At 44.8% G+C, this 23,251-nt stretch overlaps 1 protein-coding gene across 1 annotated transcript; it reads right to left on the bottom strand.

Annotated features, from left to right (window-relative positions):
* LOC108940995 (dysbindin domain-containing protein 1-like) lies at positions 1-21,666 on the bottom strand. Its single transcript, XM_018763420.2, has 4 exons — positions 21,311-21,666; positions 17,680-17,820; positions 12,171-12,308; positions 1-1,261 (listed from the first exon to the last, which is right to left on the bottom strand). The coding sequence occupies exons 1-4, from the start codon at positions 21,339-21,341 to the stop codon at positions 1,107-1,109; spliced, it is 465 nt and encodes a 154-aa protein (XP_018618936.1). The 5' UTR covers positions 21,342-21,666; the 3' UTR covers positions 1-1,106.
* Between the last annotated feature and the right edge of the window lie 1,585 nt (positions 21,667-23,251).

Raw genomic sequence — 23,251 nt, 5'->3', positions numbered from 1 at the left:
AATGTTTGCCTAGCGCACAGCAGCATACGCTGCATACTTACTGACAATCAAACGCTGTACAATAGGTCATTCTGAAGTAAACACAACAGGTTTTATGTATTTCACCGCATTTTATATTTACCAGCAATGCAAATGATACAACATGATGATTCGAAGGAGTCCAGTGTCTCAGAACCTGAAAACCTCGCTTTTCCTAAATTCTTATGTTAATAGTAATTTTTCTGTCGCTTTCGCTTTCATTGCATGTAATTGGAAGCTGAAATCTGAACGCTTTGCAAGAACCGGATAAAACTTCATATGTTTACTGCGAGGAAACTCCTGAATAATTTTCTTCTTATGAATGGCAGGGTGTTGTGGATTTTGGTTCCCTATGGCAAATGTTTTTTTTTTTTTTTTTTTCCCCCCCTTCCTCTCATTAATGCTAGAAGGATGGGGGGGAATTGCTAAATATTGGCATGGGAATGGTCCACTCTTGTGTTTTCACCGAGCGAGTTTACTTGTGTACTTTTAAAATTGATCAACTAATCAACAGGCACATGAAAAAAGGTGCTCTGCTACCGCAATGCTACCAAGTGTGTATGTGTCTCTCTTATATTTTAACTATCTGTTGGCTGCTTTGACACCAGAGCTCCTCTAAAGGCAGCGCAACACACACTGGTGTTGAAATGGGTCACAGCTGACGTGGTTCACATAATGACTTGTAGGAAGCCCACTTGACAAGCATTGTGGAGAGGACAGCACTAGGAGACTCTCCTCATATTTGTTCACACCAACAAACAGTCCTAGCGGGTGCAATCCTAACCTAGTCTTTGTGCTGATCCCTCTGGCTCCTGTAGCCAGCTCCCAGCATGCACCACGTCTGGGTGTTCTTGACACAGGTCTACACCCAGGAGGTGCCTAAGTGGAGATCCGGTACTCGACCCATTTCGCTTACCGAATGACGAGTGACGATAAAATGAGCGCGTACATATATGCCGAAGGAGCGTGTGCATGTATGCGTGTGTGTTATGGATATTTCACTGGCATAGTTTACAAGGCACAGCGCTTAGCTGAGCCAGTTTATTTAGCACCATTGGTCTCCGGGTTGCAGAGCCGAGCCGAGCCGCTCACGGCTGCTTAGCCCGCTCTGTCTTCAGGAAGGGTTCTGTGTTTTCCGAGTCACTGTGGTGCTTCCTGTCACGCGGCTGCTCCCCTCTGCTGCAACGGGTCCAGGAGGGCGAGCGTGCGTATCCTCCCCGCGGCACAGGGGGTTGGCGGTGACCTGGGGGAAAGAATATGCGTGAAACACAACTGCGGGGATCACGGATGTACGGCCCGTTCTCTCGTGAGATGGGCTGCGAGTCGAGAACAGTCAGAGTTCCAGGTTGGTCTGCATGGCTACAGCACAGTAGGTGGTGTAGTGGTTAGAGTTGCTGTCTTTGTACTTGGATGTAGCAGATTCACATTCCACCACCAACCGTTGTACTGTTGAGCAAGGTACTTACCCTAAATTCCTCTAGCAAAAATTACCCAGCTGTATAAATGGGCTAAATCATTGAGTACATTAAGTACTTTGGGACAACTGGTAGTGTAGTGGTCAGTGCTGTTTCCTTTGGACCCAAAGGTTGCAGGTTTGAGTCTTACCTCCAGCTGCAGTACCCTTGAGCAAGGTAGTTAACCTAAATTGTTTGGGTAATGCTACTCAGCTGTATAAATGGGTAAATAATCGTAAGTACCTTAACGTTGTAAGTCACTTTGGAGAAAAGCACACCGAGTAGCGCTGCTGTCTCACAGCACCTGAGTGGTCCGAGAGAATGTGGGTTCGATCCCCGCTCAGTCTGTGTGGAGTTTGCATGTTCTCCCCGTGTCTGCGTGGGTTTCCTCCGGGTGCTCTGGTTTCCTCCCACAGTCCAAAGACATGCTGTTCAGGTTCACTCATAGTGTGCGAGTGACAGAGAGAGTGTGTTCCACTGATGTATGGATGAGTGACCCATTGTACGTCGTGTATTTAGCAGCGTAAGTCACCGCGGTGAATAAAGTGTGTGGACTAGTAACACTGCATAGTATCCATTGTAAGTCACTTTGGAGAAAAGTGTTTGCTAAGTGGACAAATGTAAAAGGATCAGCTAAATGAGTCCACTGAAAGGCTTATATAATCTGAATTATTATACCTACAGCTGCAAATGTATGTTTTATCCATTTAAGGTGGCTATTGAAAGAAGACCATTGAGATAAAGTATCTTCCAATGCACCTTCTCATCGCAAGTCCAGTTTCATAACTTTGTTGCCGGCTGATAGTCAGGAGGAAGAATCCTGTAGACAAAAACCACGCTCAAACTGCAAAGTGGCAACTGAGTGTTACATAAGTAGCTGAATAATGCACGGAAGGGCTTTATTGAGAGAACTCATCTAATTTATTAAACAGAATTTTGCCTGTAGGCGTCTTCAGCTGCCTCTCTCTCTGTGGTACCACAGTCGCTCAGGTTTTCTCCAAATGGCATCTCTTTGTGTTCGTGCGGGGGTGGTGGTGAAATTACCGCACGGGGAGTCGAACAGCACCCAGTCAAACACACTGATGGTAAAAGCTGGGTACAGCTGATGCCGTTTTCTTCCAGAATATCCAGTTTCCTACTGCGCTCTGCACTGGAATACATTAACCTCTGGTTTTCCGGTACGCCAACATAAAATATTACCACCATCGTTCCCATAAACGGAAACTGTGCCTCGAGAGTAGATTTGACAGAAAAACTTATTTTAATTAAATTTTTTCTTGTAAATTCTGCTTTGTTTTACAAATGCAGGCAGAGCGTATGAATTAATTCTCTGTGAAAGAAGAATCGGTCACCTTTCGTTAAGCACTTTTTGTGCACAGGTACAAGGTAAAAATATAGGCAGCTCTTTATTTACTTTAACGAAAATAATGAAAAGGACTCTGGCTAATGCTGTGTTTCTCACATTTCTTTAGAGGTTCTCTGTTGCTGTACTGTCCTGGGAAAAACGTTATTGATGTTTCAGTACTTCAGCCTTCAAGCCCCTGCTTTTCCAATTCATGCGGCATAAGAGAACATCCGAGAAATGAAAGTAGAGTGAAAGTAAGTTTTGGGTTGGTGGAGGGATGTGACTGAGTGAGATCAGCATGGTGCGAGAGCAGGACGATGAGGACTCTTGAACTCATTGCTCTCTCATGGCTGGAGTACTACAGATGAACTCTGCTGCTCATCTTTCTGTCCCGAAAGCCACAGAGTAGAAGTCCAACAAGGACTACTGTTCTTTACCATAGTGAGGTCATGTTCTGAACGCACAGTTTCTCGTTCTACTTAATCCTAAAATCCCAATAAAGCATTTTTGCTGTTATGATTAAGAGGTTAATTGGAAACATAACAGGAACAGGACATATTCATTCATTAATTCATTCATGTAAAGTATGGATGATGGCTATGGAAGCATGAATAATGGTAGTTGTGTTAAAGTACAGACCTACATTATCCAAAAATACATAATACAGAACATAGTTATATGCATATTTGCATTAAAGCCGGAGTATCTGGTCCATAATTATACTTTTATCTCATAGCCACTTATGCTATGAATGACTGAAGAGTGAGATGTCCTTATTCAACAGCATTATTTAGATGAAATGCCCTATACTTTACTCTTGTAGCTAGAAAGACAATGTTTTACTTACTGTATTACTTATTGTGTATCTTCATATTTAAAAAAATTGTAAGAGTATTAGGATTTGTCTATTCTGTGTTTTATGCACCTACTTGAACGATGAACCCTGGTGCAGCAAGTGGTAGGTAACAATCTAGGTTTACTTGAGAGTCACGTCTGCAGCTGTCTCTCTCAATGTAATGCATAAATTGTACATCACTTTGGACAAAAGCATCTGCTAAATGAATAAATGTGTCTGTCCAAAACCAGCTGGTACATGCTGTATAATGGTTTCACATGCAGAGAACAGTCCAAAAAGGAGTTTAATAGTTAATACTGATACTAAGAAAGTAGTTTCCAACCCTGGTTCTGAGGAACAGCAAATTACTGGTTTTTGCTTTAACTTTGCTCTTTATTGAAGTTGATTCAGACAATAAGTTTCATCAGCTATTATTTAATGTGGACATTAGGCACAAATTAAACTTTTTTTTTTTTTTTTTTAAAAACCTTTATAAATAATCATACTGCACAGTTAAGGTCCTCCATCTAGTTGAGGTTCTGGAACAGGTGTATTAAATAAAACTGCGTTAGTTATGTATTCCGTGCACTCTTGTTTCTTGTCAATCTACCAAGGGTGAAGATATCGATCTCCTTGACATTGATTGTGTTGCTTTCGAGACAGAATTCAGACTGTCCCACAAAGCCCTCCCAGTCCTCCCTCCTCCAACTGCATCGCAGCAAATAGCCAAAATCTCTCTGTCCGAAGAGCCCCGGGGCCATCAGCAGTCCTGTCAGACCCCTGGAGTGCTGACGCGTCATTGATGGCACGGTGAACGTGGAACGAGGACGAGCCACATCTCTGCTGGACTTTGACAGCGGGGATCAAATGTATAGCAGCTGCTCGAGCTCCCGTGTCTTGCAGATTGCGCTACACGCGGCGAGACGTGTCACATTTTCCCCCCTCGCTGTAGCTTTCCATTTACATTAATTAATGCAAGCAAGCCAACACTTTTCTCCACTGACATCATCAAGCTCCTTGCACCAACTGGCCCATTTAAACAAGAGGGTACTTTTACCGGAGCGGTCTAGGGTAAGCCCCTTAAAGGTACTACAGCAGAAGGTGGGATTCAAACCAAGGTCTTTTGAGTGCAAGGTGGCAGCTCTGCTACCCCTTCCAGGAGCAGCACATAACGGAACCACTCCACACTTCTGCCTGGGCTCTAGAAGGCTGGCAGCTAATATTGGCCGTTACTACAGGAAGCAAGTGTTACGCCCCACACCCTACCCCACTTTAGGGACATCCCAGGCGGGAGACAATGTCACCTCTCCTGTGGGTAAGGGCAAGTGAAGAGCAGTTACTTGTAAGGAAAAAGCAGAGCAACAGGTGCACTCTGAGTTCTGGGAACAATGTTAGTCTGCCTTTCAAGGCTGCTGCTTGTTAAACCTCGGGGGGGCAGGAGCCTGTTAATGGTCCAGTGTTAAATTCCTCTTCTAGCTGCCTTAAGACCTTTTTAATCTTGCAGCTTACAGCGTGTGGCTTAGCCTAATTTATTCTGTGACACATTCGATCAGAATAATTCTAGTTGTATTGAAGTGATTAAAAGGCTTGTTTATGTAAGGTTTTGCAATTATTTGTTTCTTCAACATGAATGCAATCGCAGCCTTGTGACTTCTCTTAAAGTACAAGTTAGAAATATTTGCAACTATTTGAGTCTGGGTACATTTTTAAATAAATTAAAAATAGGGGGATGTGGCGGGCTTGGCTGGGTCCTGCCCTCTAGCAGGTTTTGGGTTCGAGTCCTGCTTGGGGTGCCTTGTGATGGACTGGCGCCCTATCCTGGGTGTGTCCCCTCCCTCTCTAGCCTTGTGCGCTGTGTTGCTGGGTTATATAATTGTAAGTTGCTTTGGAGAAAAGCATCAGTTAAATGAATAAATGTATCTGATTTAAAAGTGCAAACAAATGATGGAAAAAAAAGAACAGAGGGCCACTATGTCTGGGCCCTGTACTTCATGTATCTTATTCCCTGTGCTAAAGTCCCTGCTTTTTGGTTATATTATACAATATGTAGGGAGTGCGGTGGCGCAGCGGGTTTGGCCGGGTCCTGCTCTCTGGTGGATCTGGGGTTCGAATCCCGCTAGGGGTGCCTTGCGATGGACTGGCGTCCCGTCCTGGGTGTGTCCCCTCCCCCTCTAGCCTTGCGCCCTGTGTTACTGGGTTAGGCTCCGGTTTGCCGCGACCCCGCTTGGGACAAGTGATTTCGGACTGTGTGTAAATTCGCAAGGAAACCGCACCAGACTGACGATATACCGCCAGTTACATTTAGCAGACTTTTCTTCAAGGCAGTATATACACTGATTAACTAGCATTAAACTATTTATCCAACATGACTTACTTTGCTAGATACACTGAATTACCTAGTCATCCACCCATCTATACAGCAGAGCACTGTAACATACAGTTACACACTGCAGAATTTGAACACGGGGAGACCATTCAAACGCCAGACAAACAACTGGATTCAGTCCCATCTGTCAAAGCCCAGGCACTGTGCTAATCACTGCTTTTTATTTAACCAAACAAGTAACAACTAATAATGAACTCTGCGACAGTGGACACTAAAATACTGTATACAATTCATTAACACTACATTTACATTTTAAAAAGCATCAGTATTTGTGATCATCTTACTCTGTAGAACTGGATACACACTGAACTTGGAAGTAGCTTTATATAGCTGTAAAGTTTCCTTAGCCTTGGTGTGTGCGCGACTGGCACTGCTCAGACCCCGGTTACCTAGCTCTGCTGGGCCTCGACTCCACACAGACACGGCTGGAGTTAAAGGAGCAGCCTGTCCGTCACAACACTTCTGACACGCTGAGTATGTCCACTCAGACACCACTGCCTGAGCGTTTTGGATTCACTTCCGAATGTGGCATCTGTCAACACGAGCGCTTTCCTGTCCGACTGACTCTGAGGCAGTGTTCCCACCGGCGCTGTGCAAGCAAACCGCTCGAAGGGGACACAAAGAAAACGTTCTCCTGCACATCATATGTTGTGGACACTACTGTGTAACAAGTCCTGTATAAAAACAAATGACAGCGACATCATTTCAGATTCTTTACAGTGCTGTGTTTCAGTAGTACAGTACAGCTACTGTCACATCATAATTATAAAGTACAGTATTTATCACTTTTCTCTGCTTTATTAATCTATTTGCTTATTTTAGTTTACTTCTCTTGCCGTTTTAGCTCTACAAATTAATACACAATTACATGCAGGAGATGTGTATCATTTGTGACCTTGTCAATGTGGACTCAGTCTGAGTATCGGTGTACAAGAATACATTGTACTCTGTTGTAAAATAATGTGTGTGTGTGTTGTTCACAGTCATTGTATATATGTCCCTCTTACTTTTCTTTCAGTGACTCCAGCCAGCGGACACAATATCAGAATTACTGCTGGCTCCCGGGTCTTCGAGCGGCGCTGGATAAGAGGGACAAGCCGACGTTACGTAATCCCGCAGATGTTCTACCAAATCTTACTTTGGTCTCTGCGTTAAGTGAAAACAAAACAAAGCGAACCCCGAGGGAGCTCGAGCCGTGAATAATTCAGCACTCTCCCTTTCGACAAACACAGTCGAAAGCGTACATTTTCAGCGCCCGTGGGATTTTCTATTTCTTTCCCGTAGAATTCCCTTCGTCAGCCTTTCGATCGGACCCGATAACCCCCTCTTGGCTGCAAGCCCCTTTTGGTCGTAATCGCTGCAGCGCTGCGCAGAGTCTAGAGTAGACTTTTAAAAAGTAACGTCCTTGTGGTAGATGCGAAAGCGACGCTGTCAGCAGTACTGGACAGCGCACAAGCATCAGACACGTAAGGGATGGATGCAGTCTGCCGTTCAGATTTTTAATGAGCGCTTTGAGTGTTGTGTAGCATAAGGCTTCTGCCACGTAAGTTCAACACGTAACCTTCCCAGTCTCTTGGAGGTACCAGGACTAGCGTTCCTGGAGAGCCTCCCTCCCATTCACCCATCCGCCAGTGGTGCCTTGTTCCAGAGAAAGGACACAGCAGCGCCGGGGTGTGGGCCAGCCCCCTCCCAGCAGGCCCGGTCTCACCACATGCTATATTTGAGGAGTGATGCGTCAGAAGATCAGTACAGCTGGAGGTCTGGCGTGCCGTCCGACAATTGCTGAGGATGAGGGAGCGAGGGGAGGGAGGGAAGCACTGCGAATCCCTCTTGTGCCTCACCACGGCTGGTGCGGAGCTCTGTTTTGGACAGGCATCTGCCCTGCTAATTGGCTAAGAGCAATCTGGGGAATACACGTTTACAAACGGAAGCAGTTCCAGAACAACGGGGGGCCCATCCTGATGCATTCCAATTAATTGCCATGATCTGGGCTCTGCCTAGCAACCAGATGGCCTTCAGGCCAACCAGACAGCATCTGTGACCAGCTCTGGATTGCACGCATGATCGGTGATTTATTAAGACATTGTAGCCACTATGGAAATGGGGGAAACCGGAGGGCTTTTGTTTAGTCTACAGCGATGAATATCTTTTTCATCAGGCACCGAGAATGGTCTGCATGGGTGTAGCCAGCAATGTACTTCGCAGATGGCTAATGACCTTAGTGATTTATCATCACAGGCAAGACTGCACAAGAAATGAGGTTAGCGTGAGACACGGGGCTAACACTGCGGCCCTCTTTCCACAGACCTAATTTCAGCATTGTGCTGTACTCCTAGTTGCCTCTCAGTAGAAATTAATAATCCTGAAATTACATTACCAAACATGAACTGCCAGATATTTACTTGGGCAGTAGGTGGCATAATGGTTAGAGTCACTGCTTCTTGAAGGACTCAGGTGTGGTGTTTTGTTGAGTATAACATTCTGAGCCATTTCTTAGTTATGATATTAACAAAATACAGCTTTTGCTCGTGTAACAAATGCTCACATCACGAGAATTCGGACTTGAGAGCTCAAGTAATTTCTCCTGTGCATCTCCCAGACGTCTCATGACTTGAAGCGATGAAACGCACAGAACTCTTAAAAAAGGCGACATTGTTAGGAATGAATTGTGCGATTTCATTTACCCTTTATTTATTGCAAATGACACCTCACGAATAGCTCAACAGAGAAGGCTTAAGAATTACATTTTCTCTAAGAGATAAGGCAGGAATTTTCCACGTTTTGTGAAAAGAATGGGCAAACTTTTGCCGCTTAGAAACCCATTGTTTATATTTCCCTTTTAAATTAACGGTAACTAAGTTTCTATTACAAGAATTCACTTCACAAGCAGATTTTTCAGGAAGGAGCTACGCTCATTATGCAAGGGAACCTGTATTGACAATGATGCATCTCGTAGAAGTAAACAATGGACCAAACCTGCTGAGACACTCAAATTGCTCAGATGTTTAAATTTTTCCCATTCTGCAGACACCACCATTCCAATGGGTCAACATGCAATTCAGGCTGTTAACAAAAATATTTTATACCCATACATGTATATAAATAAATAAAACCGCTACTGCGGAGCAAATTTCATCGTCTCTTGTGACAAGGCACAGATTTAAAGCACATAAAAATACTACATTTTCATTCCCAGTCTGTTTGCGATAATTACATCAGTTATGTTTACTTACATTTTAATGGAGATTTCTGTCTCATGGCGTGTGAAGCCTGAAAGCGTTCTTACACCCCCCCCCCCACATCAAATCCTGCGTTGGGGCGTCAATATGCAGCTTCTCCGTTTTAACCAGACTGTTCAGTTTCACACCAGCTGGGGCAGCTTGTTGCACAGGCCTAAGGGCTGGCGTCCGCTTGGACTGCAGGGGGTGGTTTTACACCAGCCATATGACTCATCCTTTTGGGCCCTATAGCTCTGCCACAGTGGGACTTACTCTCACGCAGCAGGGCATGATGGGGACACCCCAGGTGGTGCACTGTGCTCCAGGCACGAAGCAAAGGTGAGCCACAGTGAGGAGGAGGAACGCGTGCCCCTCTAAGTCAGGAGTCGGAAGGTGGCACTGCCAGAGTCCATGAGCTGTAACTCATCTAGCCTAGAGAGCATTTTATAACACATTTGCAGAATCATGGCTCCCCTTCTACTGTTTGCAACAGTTTTAATGGACACCATGCGGCATCTCAGCGAGCGCAGCTGGGGGGCTACTGTGTACACAGGCTGCATAGTCTGGCTTTGCTGTTTGACAGCGATGAATAAAACATGAGTCTTTTTTTTTTTTGGTCACAGAAGGTGGAGAAAAAACATAGGTGGCTGCCAGTTAATGTCTGAGCTTGAATGCTGGTTAACATCAGTGACATTTTAACCAGTACAAAAGCGTAATGCTCTATGATAGGCTGCGTGAGCTTTTTCGGAGGGGGGGACTCCTGCCTGCGGTCGGCATGCATGGCTGGCTTTCGATTACCTTACCTCAACTATTTAATTTAAGGTCAGCCTTTTTAAGTAGGTCTTAACTGAAAGGTAATTTAAGGTACTCTAAATTCACTGTGTGGCACCGCAATGATAGCTGGTAGTGTAATGCTTAGAGCTGCTGCCTTTGGACCCAAAGGTCACAGGTTTGACTCTCACCTCTGGCTGTTGTACCCTTGAGCAAGGTATTTACCCTAAATTGCTACAGTAAAAGTACCCAGCTGTATAAACAAGTAAATAATTGTAGGTACACTAACACTAAGTCGCTTGAGAAGAGCGTCAGCTGAATGACGCTTCCCTCTTTACGAAGGAAATTTATCAGTTCCCAGCTTGACACTAAATAACCCAAAACATACGTTTATATGAATAATGTTACTATACTAAGCTTTACAAATAAAGCCCTAACCAGACTAGTTGTCCCATAAAACATATTTCATAAAGTACTACCGTTGGTGTAGCTTGATGTGGCTCAAGAGGTGCGATACGGATATTCAGCCGTGTTCATGTTTCATGACATTTTTCATAGTTACCTGGAAACAGCAGCACAAGCCCGATTTAAAGAATATATTATTGTAGTATTCAATTAAAAGGAAAGTCAGAGTGGAAAGGAAACTAACAGAGCGAACCCTAGACATGGTTTTCAAGAGCTAGAGGGAGGACTTTGTCTGTAATTTAACGTTACATATGAAACGGATTTTCTTTGTATGGCAAATTATCACAACCCCCCCCACCCACCACACTCAATCCACAACAGTTCTAAATTTACACTTACGCCATTACTGTTCTTTTAGCTGATGTCTTTGTCCAAAGTGACGTACAGCGTTAGTTTTGTCCACCACATCCATTTATACCACTGGGTCTTGCGTTGAATCGGTTTAAAACTCTTTGCTCAGTCTCAGTCCAGCAGGAGAAGCGTTTGAACCTTGAGGTTGCAAGACAGCCACACTAATCATGATACTGCCTGTATAGATAACTGGAAACCGTTTACAATAGGATGGATGGTGCAAAAAAAAAAAAAAAAAAAGTGTCACAGGGGACGGCTGTATTAATTTAATGCAGCACAAATGTTATCCTAATTAACAAGCCAGTCCATATACTCTCTACCTATTTTACACACACATACAGTACTGCCTAAAAGTACATGAACCCCTTGTGTCCCTCGGTTTTACCACAAAACAGTTATGTAATGAGAATCAGTGTTTCTCATGTGACACACTATGTGTCACGACCAATTCCATATGTTTATTTAGAGGAAATCGTGTGTAGTAGAAACATGCAAGTAGTGCAGGTGTAAAAATAAGTGAAGCCCAAGTTGTACTGATTAAACCAAGTAAGTAGAATCAGGTATGTAAATCATGGTCATTTTATAAATTTGTTGGTCATTATTCTTGTATAAAATATTACATCCCCACAGGGTTCAGATACTTTCAAGCACTGTATACCACTGTAATGTATGCTGGTAAAAGGGTAGTATTACAGTAATTGACTGCACTAACAGAGTTGCACCTCTACATCTATCCCTGTCTGTTTCTGTCTATTTTCTCCGAGTTGTACATTGGTTTTAAAAATAGCTTTTGCTAAATGAATAAACGTGAATTAATATAATATTCATCCCTCTCACATGCAACACGCCTAACCTGGGTCCGTCACCCCTTCTCACAAAGACACACCGTGTTCTCATTACGCTGCCCACAGCGGGGAAACCTTTAAAAAAGCTTTTCAACTATTTTTTTTTTTTTTTCTTTTTTTACATTTTAATGGCCACTCATGAAATTCTGGTTACATCTCACATACTTATGATAGCAATGCTCAAACAGTGGAAACAAAAAAAAAAAAAAAAAAAAAAAAAAATTCAGATGTTTCTGTGCTCAGGGCTTCCAGGTTTAAATACAAATCCACTTATTCTGTGATTTGTGGGGCAGAAAATTTGCATGGTTTAATAAGACGGTTAAAAAAAAAAAATCAGATTTGCAAGTTAAAGTCCTAGGAAAACAATTCTTTTCTATCCACGGATAAATGTCACCTTGGATTAAAGTTAGGAAACACAGTATAATACAGGTAATGCTAGTAATGATTACGATAACTGTATGAATGCAGCGTACTGGACTCACCAGCAGGGGATTCGTTGTGGTTCTCCTCATCGGAATCGGCAAAAACCTCTGCCAGCTCCTGGTCAGACATGTCCGTCAGCTCGGTGAGGTCCAGGAGGTCAAAGTGCACCTCCAGCGATGAGACGCTGCTCAGGGGTTCTGACCCGGTGAGAGAGAGAACAAACAAAGGGGCAGGGTGAGCAGCCTGCAGAGAGACTGCTCTGCCCCAACATTTACACTGCCATTCTAATCTTGCACTTGGCAGGCGTGAGCAGCGGTCACTCGCAGGTCATGATGCGGCAGGATTATTTTCATATTAGGTGACTGGTTTCTACTGTGTGCGCGCAGAGAGGAGAGGAGAGGGAAGAAAGAAAGAAAAAAAAAAAAAAAAACCACACACAGGACGGTCAGATCTTTGTGTGTTTATATTTAGTTTGTGTACCCGAACACAAGTTGTGTTTTTTCATTGTTACTGTGTAAATATTTTATCGTTATCATTTACCTCCAATCCGTGGAAAGCATAAGAAGCATTAGTTGCGTTTAAGTTCTCTCTGCACCGACATCTCTGGAAGTGTGTGTACGTGTGAGACAGGAAAGGAAAAGGGTGGCAGTTCCCGTGGCAACATTCGCAGCGTGCGATGGTGTGGACAGCAGGTCCTGGGTCTGCAGTACAGCCCGATTCTGCTACCGGCCTCCCCAAATACACAAACCAAATTCAGTTAGAAAGGATGAAATGTCTTGCCTGGTCTCTCAGCATGTCCTAGCCCTCCTGACCTGTCGCAACCTCCATAAACTGCTATGTTTCTCCCCTTGATTAAAGCTTCCTAATCCTGTATTTATTTAAAAAAAAAAATAAAAATTTTTTGAAAAAAGCTAAGTCATGATGCAGATAGACATCAACTTGGCCCCACTCTGTGTTCCCAGGCACCGGCCAGAGGACACGCTGCTAGCCCCAGCTGTTCCAGCTTTTCCTGCTGGGCATCAGGCCAGCACATGGCTGGCATCTAATCAGCTGATACCGCACCCCTGGTGCTCCTTCTGCAGCTTGACGGCGACTCTCAGAGCCCTCAGCACCGCCATGTTTAAAGCACCCCTCCATTGATGTGTGTCTTGCTGCTGCACTTTAGCCTCTGATATGGCTGCAGCTTGCAACTGGGAGCAGCGTGTTCGTTTCGCCGAGTCTGTGCGCGCAAACGCCTTGTCTGCGTGTCCGTAATCTAAAAATTGCACCCTCTTGGTAGGGTGTGTACGAGCATGTGGGAGTCAAACAAGAATATCAGTCCCCTTTGTCCTCTTAGACCTCTGCAAGGCACCTGGGACTATGGCAACACATCACATCTGATACTTCTATAACATGGTGTTCTTAAGGTAATTTTAGATAACCCCCTACCACTTTATTAAAATAATTTATTTGGAAAACTGCTTAGGATTTCATAATGTATTTAATAATGATGTTTGTTTTTGTTTCACAATCTGGGAAGGTAACATATCAGGAGGACTGGAACTGAGCAAGTTGGCAGTCTCTGACCAGGCCACAAAAGCCATCGCGGACAGGAAAGGTGAACATGGACAGAAGCTGCCCATCTTACCAGGACATGTATTTCAAAGGTTTTTACCAGTACGCCTGATATGGAAAGTGAGTCAGCTGTAGCAAATTACAGCAAGCTCTTCTTCTGAGGGCTGCACTCGAGATTTTCCTTTGTTCAGCACCACTAGTAAAACAGTTCTGTGTCCCATATCCAGAAACATATATGATAAAGGAAAATATGAAAGGTGTTGGGCAGGCTTTATAAAGCTTTACTTTAAATAACCACTGTTAATTGCACAGTAGATCTGTGCACAAATCTATTGCTCACATAAGACAGTTTTTAAAGTTCAAAATTAGCTGTACAAGAGGTAAGTGTTCTAAGGAACCCACATGTGAGAAGGGCTTGACTGACACCTTTAAACCACATGCAGATTGAGGGAGGCACTCCACTGGCAACATTTAAAAATGACAGGGTTGTGGTGGTGGGGGCGGGGGCATGGGCCGGCATGCTTGTTTTGGAAGCAGGCACTTTTGTGCGCTCAGATGAATAGGTGTGGATTTAGCATCTTTTTAATAAGACGAGCTGCCCCGGTTGCAGCGGAGGAGCCCCAGGCTGCTCAGACAGACAGAGGAGGCTTTATTTTAGGAGCAATTAGGGACAGAGCTGGAGGGACTTTGTGCTCTCTGTCACTCAATGAACCCTCGGTAAAAGACTGAAGGAATCGCAGATGGTTGATGGCTCAGAGCTTCCCAAAACAGCAAGTCAGCATGGAATGGAGCCTTGGACCAGGCACTGGCTGGGCTGATCCATCTTTGGGGACAGGTTCATGACAGGGTTGACATGATGGGGTCCACCTGTGTTCCCATGAGCACTTCTCATAACATGCAAAACCAGAATGGAGGGACAGGGGAATGGAGACAGTGGACAACCATCTGCTAGTGACATGTCCTCTTTAGGTGACCCTAAACAAGACTAAATAGCTCACCTTCTGCTAAGGCAGCCCACCTTAAACTGCAGTTCCCACAAAAGTACCGGTTTACATTTACTCACGTAGCACACAATTTTCCACAGTAATAACGTGGTATTTAGTGGACACCTTTACCACCTTGACCCCCGACGGGGGACTTACAATGCTCAATACACTGCACTCAACTCGCCACAATCATTCATACACTTGTACAGCAGTGCAACATAATACACACTACAAGGTGAGGACAGACTACAGGACTTAGAGGAAATCCACACAGGGTGCTGGAATAGACAAAATTTAATCCATTACTTTTCTTGATTCCTGGTTCTCTGAAGGTGAGGAGGAAACAAAGATTTGATTCAGAGCTTCTTCATTCCATTACCACAATAAATGGGAATCATGAAATTCCAATGCACATGTCCCACTGCATCCTCCTTTTTATCTTCTGCAATAAAACTGAACCAGACTTTTAGGTTGCTCGGTAAATATATACATTCTACACTGAAAACTGCAAGAAGTCTATACTGACACCTGGGTAACCGCAAACTTTCAATACTGCAAAGAGCATTAAGCCTCTACAGAATATGAGCACAAATCAAAACAAAAGTTTACATATTAGGGAGAATGTACATGCAAGCTTTGCGCAGCCTTCGCGGAGATTGAACTTCACCCAACCGGTCGAACTTCATCCACACCACCTGATCCAGCACGGTCCAAGTGCTATGAGAGACAAGCACTATCTGCTACACAACTGTTCCATCACTTAGCTGCTTTCAGCTCACTTACAATTTACTGGTATCCCAAATTCCATAACACTGGTATCTAGGTTTTTGTCTCCACTCGGGGTCATTTGACTCATCTCCCATCCTGCATAGGCCACTTATTTCAATGCTAGCTACAATTTTTACACCCATCATGCAAACCCCCTCACTCGCAAGCACTCTCATCCACTTACAAAACCTTGCACTGTCTGTAAATGTCCTTTTCAGTTTTTCCAAAGGCTTCACATCATTTTCACAAGTGGTCAGCCAGGTACATAAATGCAAGTTTTTTTTTTTTTAGCAAAATGACTTAGTGTCACAGTGGTAAAATATCCCCAACATTAATATGACCCAATAACCAGCAGCATTAGATCTACCAGCCCAACAGTCACACGTCCCAGGAGGTATTCAGTTTAGATTTGTCCCTACTAGAACACCTGACTACATCAAGCAACATAAGTCACCATGAATCATCCCACTTCGCAGGCGGATTTGACGGAGATGAGAACTGCTTCTCCAAACTGGTGCGATTACACGAAACAAGCAGCGACGCACAGCCAAGTAGGGACACCTGCAGGAGATCCATAATGCACCAGCCCCTTTCCCCTAATTGTTGTTTCAAAGGGACTCAGCGGAAGGTGGGGGGTGATGTCAGGGTGCAGAAACATCTCTCCCAGCTTCCCCAGGGATCTCTCCCTCTCTGAAGGAGCAGGATGCCGCTGTCTGTCTTGGAGCCTCCCGGCAAGAGATATTTAAATGAAATGCAGGACTGGGGGGGGGGGCTATTTAATAAAGAGGTGACACCCCCCCCTTCCTGGTTTCTAGTCAGTTTTCTTTGTCTTTTTTGTTTGAAACCCACCCCCTCTCTGTCAATAATTAATGAAGAACACACGGTAGGGACAGACAGATGAATCGCTGGCTTCATCTGAACTCAAACTAAGCGTCCCAGAAGGTAAGGGTTACTGAACAGTCATCTTGAATCGAGTCTGGTCTTCGTTTTAAACTGATTACAGCATGAAGTGCTGTACAATATTTTGCCAATGACAAAAAAGTGTGCGCGTGCGCTCGCTCATCTATTTGAACAACACTGAATGCTCCTATCGCAGGACTGAACCTCAGAATCACCATCCCAGGTCAGGTACCTTGGTCATGACCCCAAAGCTCCGGCCTGAGTTTCACCTTGGGAAAAGGGCTGTTTGTGCACTACAATGTCAACACTCGTTGTTGATGTGTTACCATAGTTACGCTGACTACCCTCATTGACGATTCGCTGATATTCACTAGTGATATGCTAAGCCATTGGTGCCACGCACAGGGTGGCTCCTACACGGGGGGGAAAGAGTACTAGTGTTGGTACTATGGCTCTTCATAGAGTTTGTGTCTGAATGTATATTCCAGGAAGCTGGTGATGGGGCCTCCTCTCTCGGATACTCATAACCCTCCAGTGATGGCTCTGACAGGAGCAAGCACACTCTCCTGTTTGTGATACGGCACTAGAAGCATTTACAGTCTCCTGCCATCTGTAACGATGGAACTGTCTCACAGGCCAGCAGGCGACACACACACACACACACACACACACACACACACACACAGTCTGAACAGGTGTTCCTCTCTACTAAAGTACCTGAAATCATATAAAATATAACCGTCTTTCATAGGTTACACAATGCCACAAACATTGTCCATTTTTTGCATTTTCTATTCAGTTTTGCTACATTAAATGTATTTTTGGCATTATTTGTACTACATGTCCATTTTTACAAAAATATTCCGCATTCTTGAAATTAGCTAATTTTGGCACTGGGTTCCAGGCACCATATATTCCATACCTTTTAGAATCAGACGGCTTCTGAAACGTTCTGGTGCCTTCTAAAATCTTCCAATGACTGCATAGTACTTCAAATTAAAGACACTCTAGAAGAACTAGTGGTATTTTTTAATTGGTAAACTAATCATAATCAACATAACTAAGAACTTTGTTACATTTTGTCATTATTAGAGGGAAAAGCTGCGCTGTGCGGTTCAGAATGTTTCCATGGGAATGGTTTACAATAAGCCCAGGCCCTGCTACAATAACGGAACCCTACAGTACCACATTCCTTCAGCAAAATACACAGCTATAAAAATGGATATACCAGAGGTACCGCACCTATTCAATGGGGGGGGGGGACATCTACATACTGGAGCCACATTAAAAATAATATCCAATTTCACACATCATGTGCCCTTGCCTCATACCCAACCCCCAGCACAAGCCCATCACTCACGTCTCCTCTCCGTGACCTGGAGCAGCCCAGAGGTGGGCACGGAGATGTCATCCTCTCCTGAGGGACTGTGGGATGACTCCGTGGTCAGGTCTCCCGAGCCGGACGGCTTCAGAAGGGTCTGGACGTCTTTGTTCGGCTCGGCTGCGGGAGGCAAACAAACAGGCAGCGAGGAATTCTTCAACAGGCTCGGAAAGTAGCGTCCACACTTATCGTCTAGTAAACGTGCATCACCGCATGCGTGCTATTTCGGGGCCCTAACATCTTGGCGTCTCCTCTTAAGAAGTTCTGCATTTCATACGTCATTCACACGGACAGCTCGAAAAACGGCGTATGAAACACAGGTAAAGGAATAAGGGGGCACAGCCAGCAGGATACAGACTGTTAGGAACGGATGGCAATCACTGCCCTTCTTTTTCACTTCCATCTCTCTGCTCACTCTGCAGTGTCTCTACAACTGAAAACTTCAATGCTGCAACTTGAACTAAAAGAACTTGAGTCGCTGTGTAAATAAACTAAAGTATTAAAGTGTTAACACCAGACCTTCCAGTTGGGATGACTCAAAAACTCACTTTTATCGTCCTGATCAATATTATTGCTATTATTTTTTATGTCTCGAGGGGTAAAATGTTTTTCCATAAGACCTTTTACAAGGCTAGCATTTGACTGAGCCGTACAGTTTAATGCCCTAAAAAGGTGATTTATTGGGCTGTGACCTGATTTAGGATTTTCTCAACATGACTACTGTAGGCAGCTATTACCACAGAATCCCACAACATGGCCCAAGTACAGCAGGGCAGAGAATAAAATCATCTGCAGCACACAACAGACTATTCTAGCATTTACAACAGCTCAGCAAACACTGTTGTATACTGTACACTCTTGAATAACATATTCCTTATGTCCAGTTAATATTCATGCTGTGTTCTGGATGTAGGTATTCATTCCATCTCTGCATTTTAATTAAATAAGTGCCAACATCAGCTGTGACGGCAATCTCTTTCTCAGCTCTGACTACAGGTGGATAAGTGCGTGCGTGTGTGTGCGCGCGCGCGCGCACACACACACACACACACACACACACACACACACACACACACACACACACACACACACACACACACACACACACACCTCTGTCCCTCAAACACAACCACCCACAGTTTCCTTCCTTAAAATATCACACGGTGATGCTCACATCTGACCAGGGTGTTCAGGACTCAACAACATGTGTATCAGACTATCATTTGTCTTGCCTGGCAACAAGAAGCAGAGCACTTGCTGGGCCACACTGTTTTGGAGAGGAGCTGTCAATTAGACCAGACACATGGTGCCGGGACATCTTGAGCGAGGACTGAACACTCTGTTGGAGTAATATTCATATGCAACAGTAAGATATATCAAAAGCACATTTCTTTAGCGCTGTGACTATAATTGTACATTTTCAATTAATTATGAAGTTCTAACATCCTATTTTATGTTCAGAGGTGGATAAACAGAGCAATGTGACAAATTCCAATCATACTTTTTGTTGTCCTCACTCATGACGACGACACTTCACTGTGTATGTCAGAGTTACTCACCGGAAATATTTTAACATAAAGCCCTATACTTAGCAGTACGGAACGAGTAAAACATTCCTCCAGCCCCACATTTATTTCCGTTGTCAACGTACTACGTCCATGATTTAATGTTGATACGTAACCCCAGCTGTAAGCGTCTTGGGGCGAAGTGAGTTTGGCTGGGACCTGCTCTACGGTGGGTCTGCAGTCCGAGTCCTGCTTGGGGTGCCTTGCAGTGGACTGGCATCCAGTCCAGGGCGTGTCCGCTGTGCCTCCAGCCTTGCGCCCTGTGTTGCCGAGTTAGGTTCCAGTTCGCCACAACCCCACTCGGGACAAGCAGTTGTAGACATTGTGTGTGTGTGTGTGTGTGTGTGTGTGTGTGTGAGAGATACAGTCTTTGTGTCCTTCACATGTTTGTGGGTTTCTCTGGCATTCTGACACACCACCTAGAGATGTCATAAACTCACCTGAAGGACCTTTACTGTGCCACTACATTTATGAGGACAGTGCAGTGGACTGGCTTCTTAGACAGGAGCAATTCTGCCTCAAGCCCTCTGCCTCCTGCGATCGGTAAACAATCACTCCCCCTCTCATTCACAGCCAATTACTTTTTATCCTAAATCAGGGTCACTGAGGTCCAGAACATCGTCTGGAAGAATAGTGCACGAGGACAGTCAGGGTACATCATGGAGTACACCGCTCCGCTGCAGGTAAAAGACCACTTTAACCCTAATTTTGTAAGCTTTTAATGCAAATTAACTGCAATAGTCCATTTTAACTGTGCTTAGTCAAAATTAAAGAATTTAATTTCTACAGGTTTTTAAACACAGGGAATCGTAGCGGTGCCGCTACCTCGCAGTGCCTGGGCTGCCCGAGTGTGGGTTCGAACCCAGCTCATTTTGTAGTTTGCATGTTCTCCCTCTGCCTGTGTGGGTTTCCTCTGAGTGCTCTGGTTTCCTCCCACAGTCCAAAGATATGAAGTTCAGGTGAACCCTACTGGTGTCCCAGTGCACCTCTCTCCCCCCATCTGCAGAGCCCTCATTATAAGGCTTGGTTTTGGATGCTCCCGTTTCAGAACCGTTCAAAGAAACGCCTGGTGTTGGATCCCTAGAGCGACTGACACCCTACTCTTTTTCAGAGCGTCTCGTGGGTGTGAATTAATTGAAGGTAAATTAATTTCAACATCTTTCTACAAGAGGAAAAATGCAGGTTTTTGTGGGAGAGACAAAGGGTTTGGAGGTTTTACTGGTCAAACAGGTCATAACGGCAGATCTGATCACCTCCAAGGTTACTTACAATCACAATGTCACATAACTCTACCATGATTTACCCATATGCATATCTACGCAAGCTATTCTCGCTGTACCCATTCTGGGTAAATAACCGTGCCCTGATCACACAGGCTGAGGCTTCAGCGCACGGGTCGAACCCGGGACCCACACGCCGTAAAATGAGGGTTTCAACCGGGACACCTGGTGCCTTTGCTTTGGCCACGTCAAGCGCGAGGGCGCCTAAGCCTTAGGTGTCTGTATTTATTACGGAATTATTTATTACTGTACTGGGACACAAGGGTCACATGATTTACCGCGGAGCCCCTGCGCTGTGGCCTCTCCGCTCGCGGTGTTTTAAGCAGTTTTACACTGTTAATTGTGCGGCTTTAAACAGCTGATGCCGGAAGGAAGAGCAGCGCTGTTTGCAGCGGAGCGAGCGCCTCGCTCGAGCCCCCGGCTGTGCGCGCGCCCTGCCTCAGTCCTCCTCCTGCCTCGCGCTTCGCGCCACTCGGTCCGGCCCCACACCAGCTCTCCTCGCTATCGTTTCTCTACCCGTCAAGAGGAAAAGTGTGTCGTTAAAACGCTCAAAACCAGTTATACAGCCGCATGTCTGGGCAGGGACCAGAAGTTAGTTTAGATGACACTTAATTTACCTTGCTGACCAGTAACGCAGCGAGTACTTTTTTTCCCCTTTTTTTTTTTTTTTGCGACACGTCTCCGTCTGCCGTATGTGGCTCTTTTACATCCACCGTTCATACGCGTATGTTCCCTTTCCCCGCGCGTTCCCGATGCGACACGTACCTGGGCTCCCTGCCCCTCCTTGCGCCTCCATGCAGTCGAAGGGGGTGCGCGCGGCGCTCTACGGCAGCACAAACGCACCGGCTCTTCGCTCCGCGGCATCACACTCCAGCGACACCTCCTTGTTTGTTTGTCCGTCCCCCCTCACCGCCGGCGCATCCCAGCAGCGCGCTCGCGGCAGGGAAGCCCGCGTGCTGCGGCAGCCGGACCGCACCGCCGCACGCGTCAAAACGGAGGGCGGATGGACGGACGGGCGCGAGTTCGCTCTGCTTGCTGCGCTCGTGCAGGTACGGCGGGAGATGATGAGAAACACTCACTGCCCGGGAGGGGCGCGGCTTCGCTACCCACGTGCACAGTTCGTGGGACCGCGCCTAAGGAGGCTAGTTGGTTCGCGCAAGCGGGCGCAGCAGGTGACTCTGTAGTCCGGTCGCCTAATGCAATCCGGAGAGCCCGGGTTTGAGTCTCCCTCCTGCTTATAAAACCCTTGCGAAATGACAGTGTACTTACTCTGAATTAGTAAAGAATACCCCGCTCTATAAACAGGTAAATAAAGTATATCGCTGATTGTGCCGTCACTGCTTTGATGTAAAAGAATGACGCCGCAGCCTCGTGCGATTTCTTTTGGGCGGTGACATTATTCATATCTGCAAGGTGCCTCGGAGCAAAGCGTCAGCTCGGTGGGGGTTCGTTGTGCTGTAGTTTCGGAAAACATTGTTGCGTTAAGTATTTACTGTATATTTCTCGTAAGTGAGCAGTCAGTGCAGGCACGACCTTACTCTTGTCATACTGCGCCGAGTGAACGGTTTTTTATAACTCCTACTTAGTTTATACAATCAATTGGACTGATAGACAGGTAAACCTTCATTGAAAATTGCACACTGTTATACTTTTATTAATACCATCGGTTTGTAAAAAGAAAACAGTTTCAGTTCTCAGCCTTTTTCTTCAGATAGATATAATGGATTACAGTGAGTAATCGAATGTCTCAGTTTAAACTATATTATTTTAGCCAGAAATTTACCTCACGTGGAAATGTGGTTAAACTGGTAATATTGAATTTTAGGTTAATAATGGACGATGCTGAAGGTTTTTCAGATACAAAATTATGTACTAGTGACAGATATTGGTATATACTGCCCTCTCGTGGTCAGAAAGCAAATTAGGTTATTATTTTATCATTACTTAATGAAACTTACATTTAAGTATACATTTAGATGTGTAAAGAAATCAGTTAAAGGAATTACACGGCAAAGAATAAAAACAGCTTCGGTTTTAAAATCAGAACAAGTTATGTTATTGCAACACCTCGATTGTCTTTCTGGTAGAAATAGTACCTGTTTTGTGGTGACCGGACACGCGGGAAGGTTCAGTTCTATTTCTTATTCTGTTCACACCAAGTGGATTTCTTAGTTATGCAGAAAAAGTCCGACAACTCAGCTTCCAGTGCCTGGCAAAACAGTACTGTTAATAATTAATTTAAAATTAAACACTGCGCTAAGGAAAAACTACATCCTAATGCTGCCCGCACTTGGTAAAATGCGAATGTAACTGCTGTTTAAAACTGCACTCATCCTTCCATAATTTTGATATCACAGAATTCAAACACTAGTCCATCAAACATTGATTCTTCTTGCTACTTGGCAGCAGAGGATCTTGAAATGACATATCAAGACACATGTAGATGGAGGTTTTATTTGGGGAGAACAATTTCTTTATTAATTGTGCTCCGGCTCAGAACACCTTATGCGGACAGTGTGAGCCGCAACAGCGCAATTTCACCGCACGGTGGCGCCAAAACGCATTTTAAACATCCCCCTTTTTCAAATGTCAGGGTCATTTTACTGTACTCAAATCTTAATCTTATTTTATGCACCCATTGCTCACATAATGGGGTTATTTCGCTCCATGAAATCAAACAATTAGGCGAATTACCACCGTGAGGCA

Source organism: Scleropages formosus, chromosome 11 (genome assembly GCF_900964775.1).
Source record: "Scleropages formosus chromosome 11, fSclFor1.1, whole genome shotgun sequence".
Taxonomy (NCBI): domain Eukaryota; kingdom Metazoa; phylum Chordata; class Actinopteri; order Osteoglossiformes; family Osteoglossidae; genus Scleropages; species Scleropages formosus.
The sequence above is the reverse complement of the archived record's forward strand: the minus strand, read 5'-3'. Positions and strand labels throughout refer to the sequence as shown.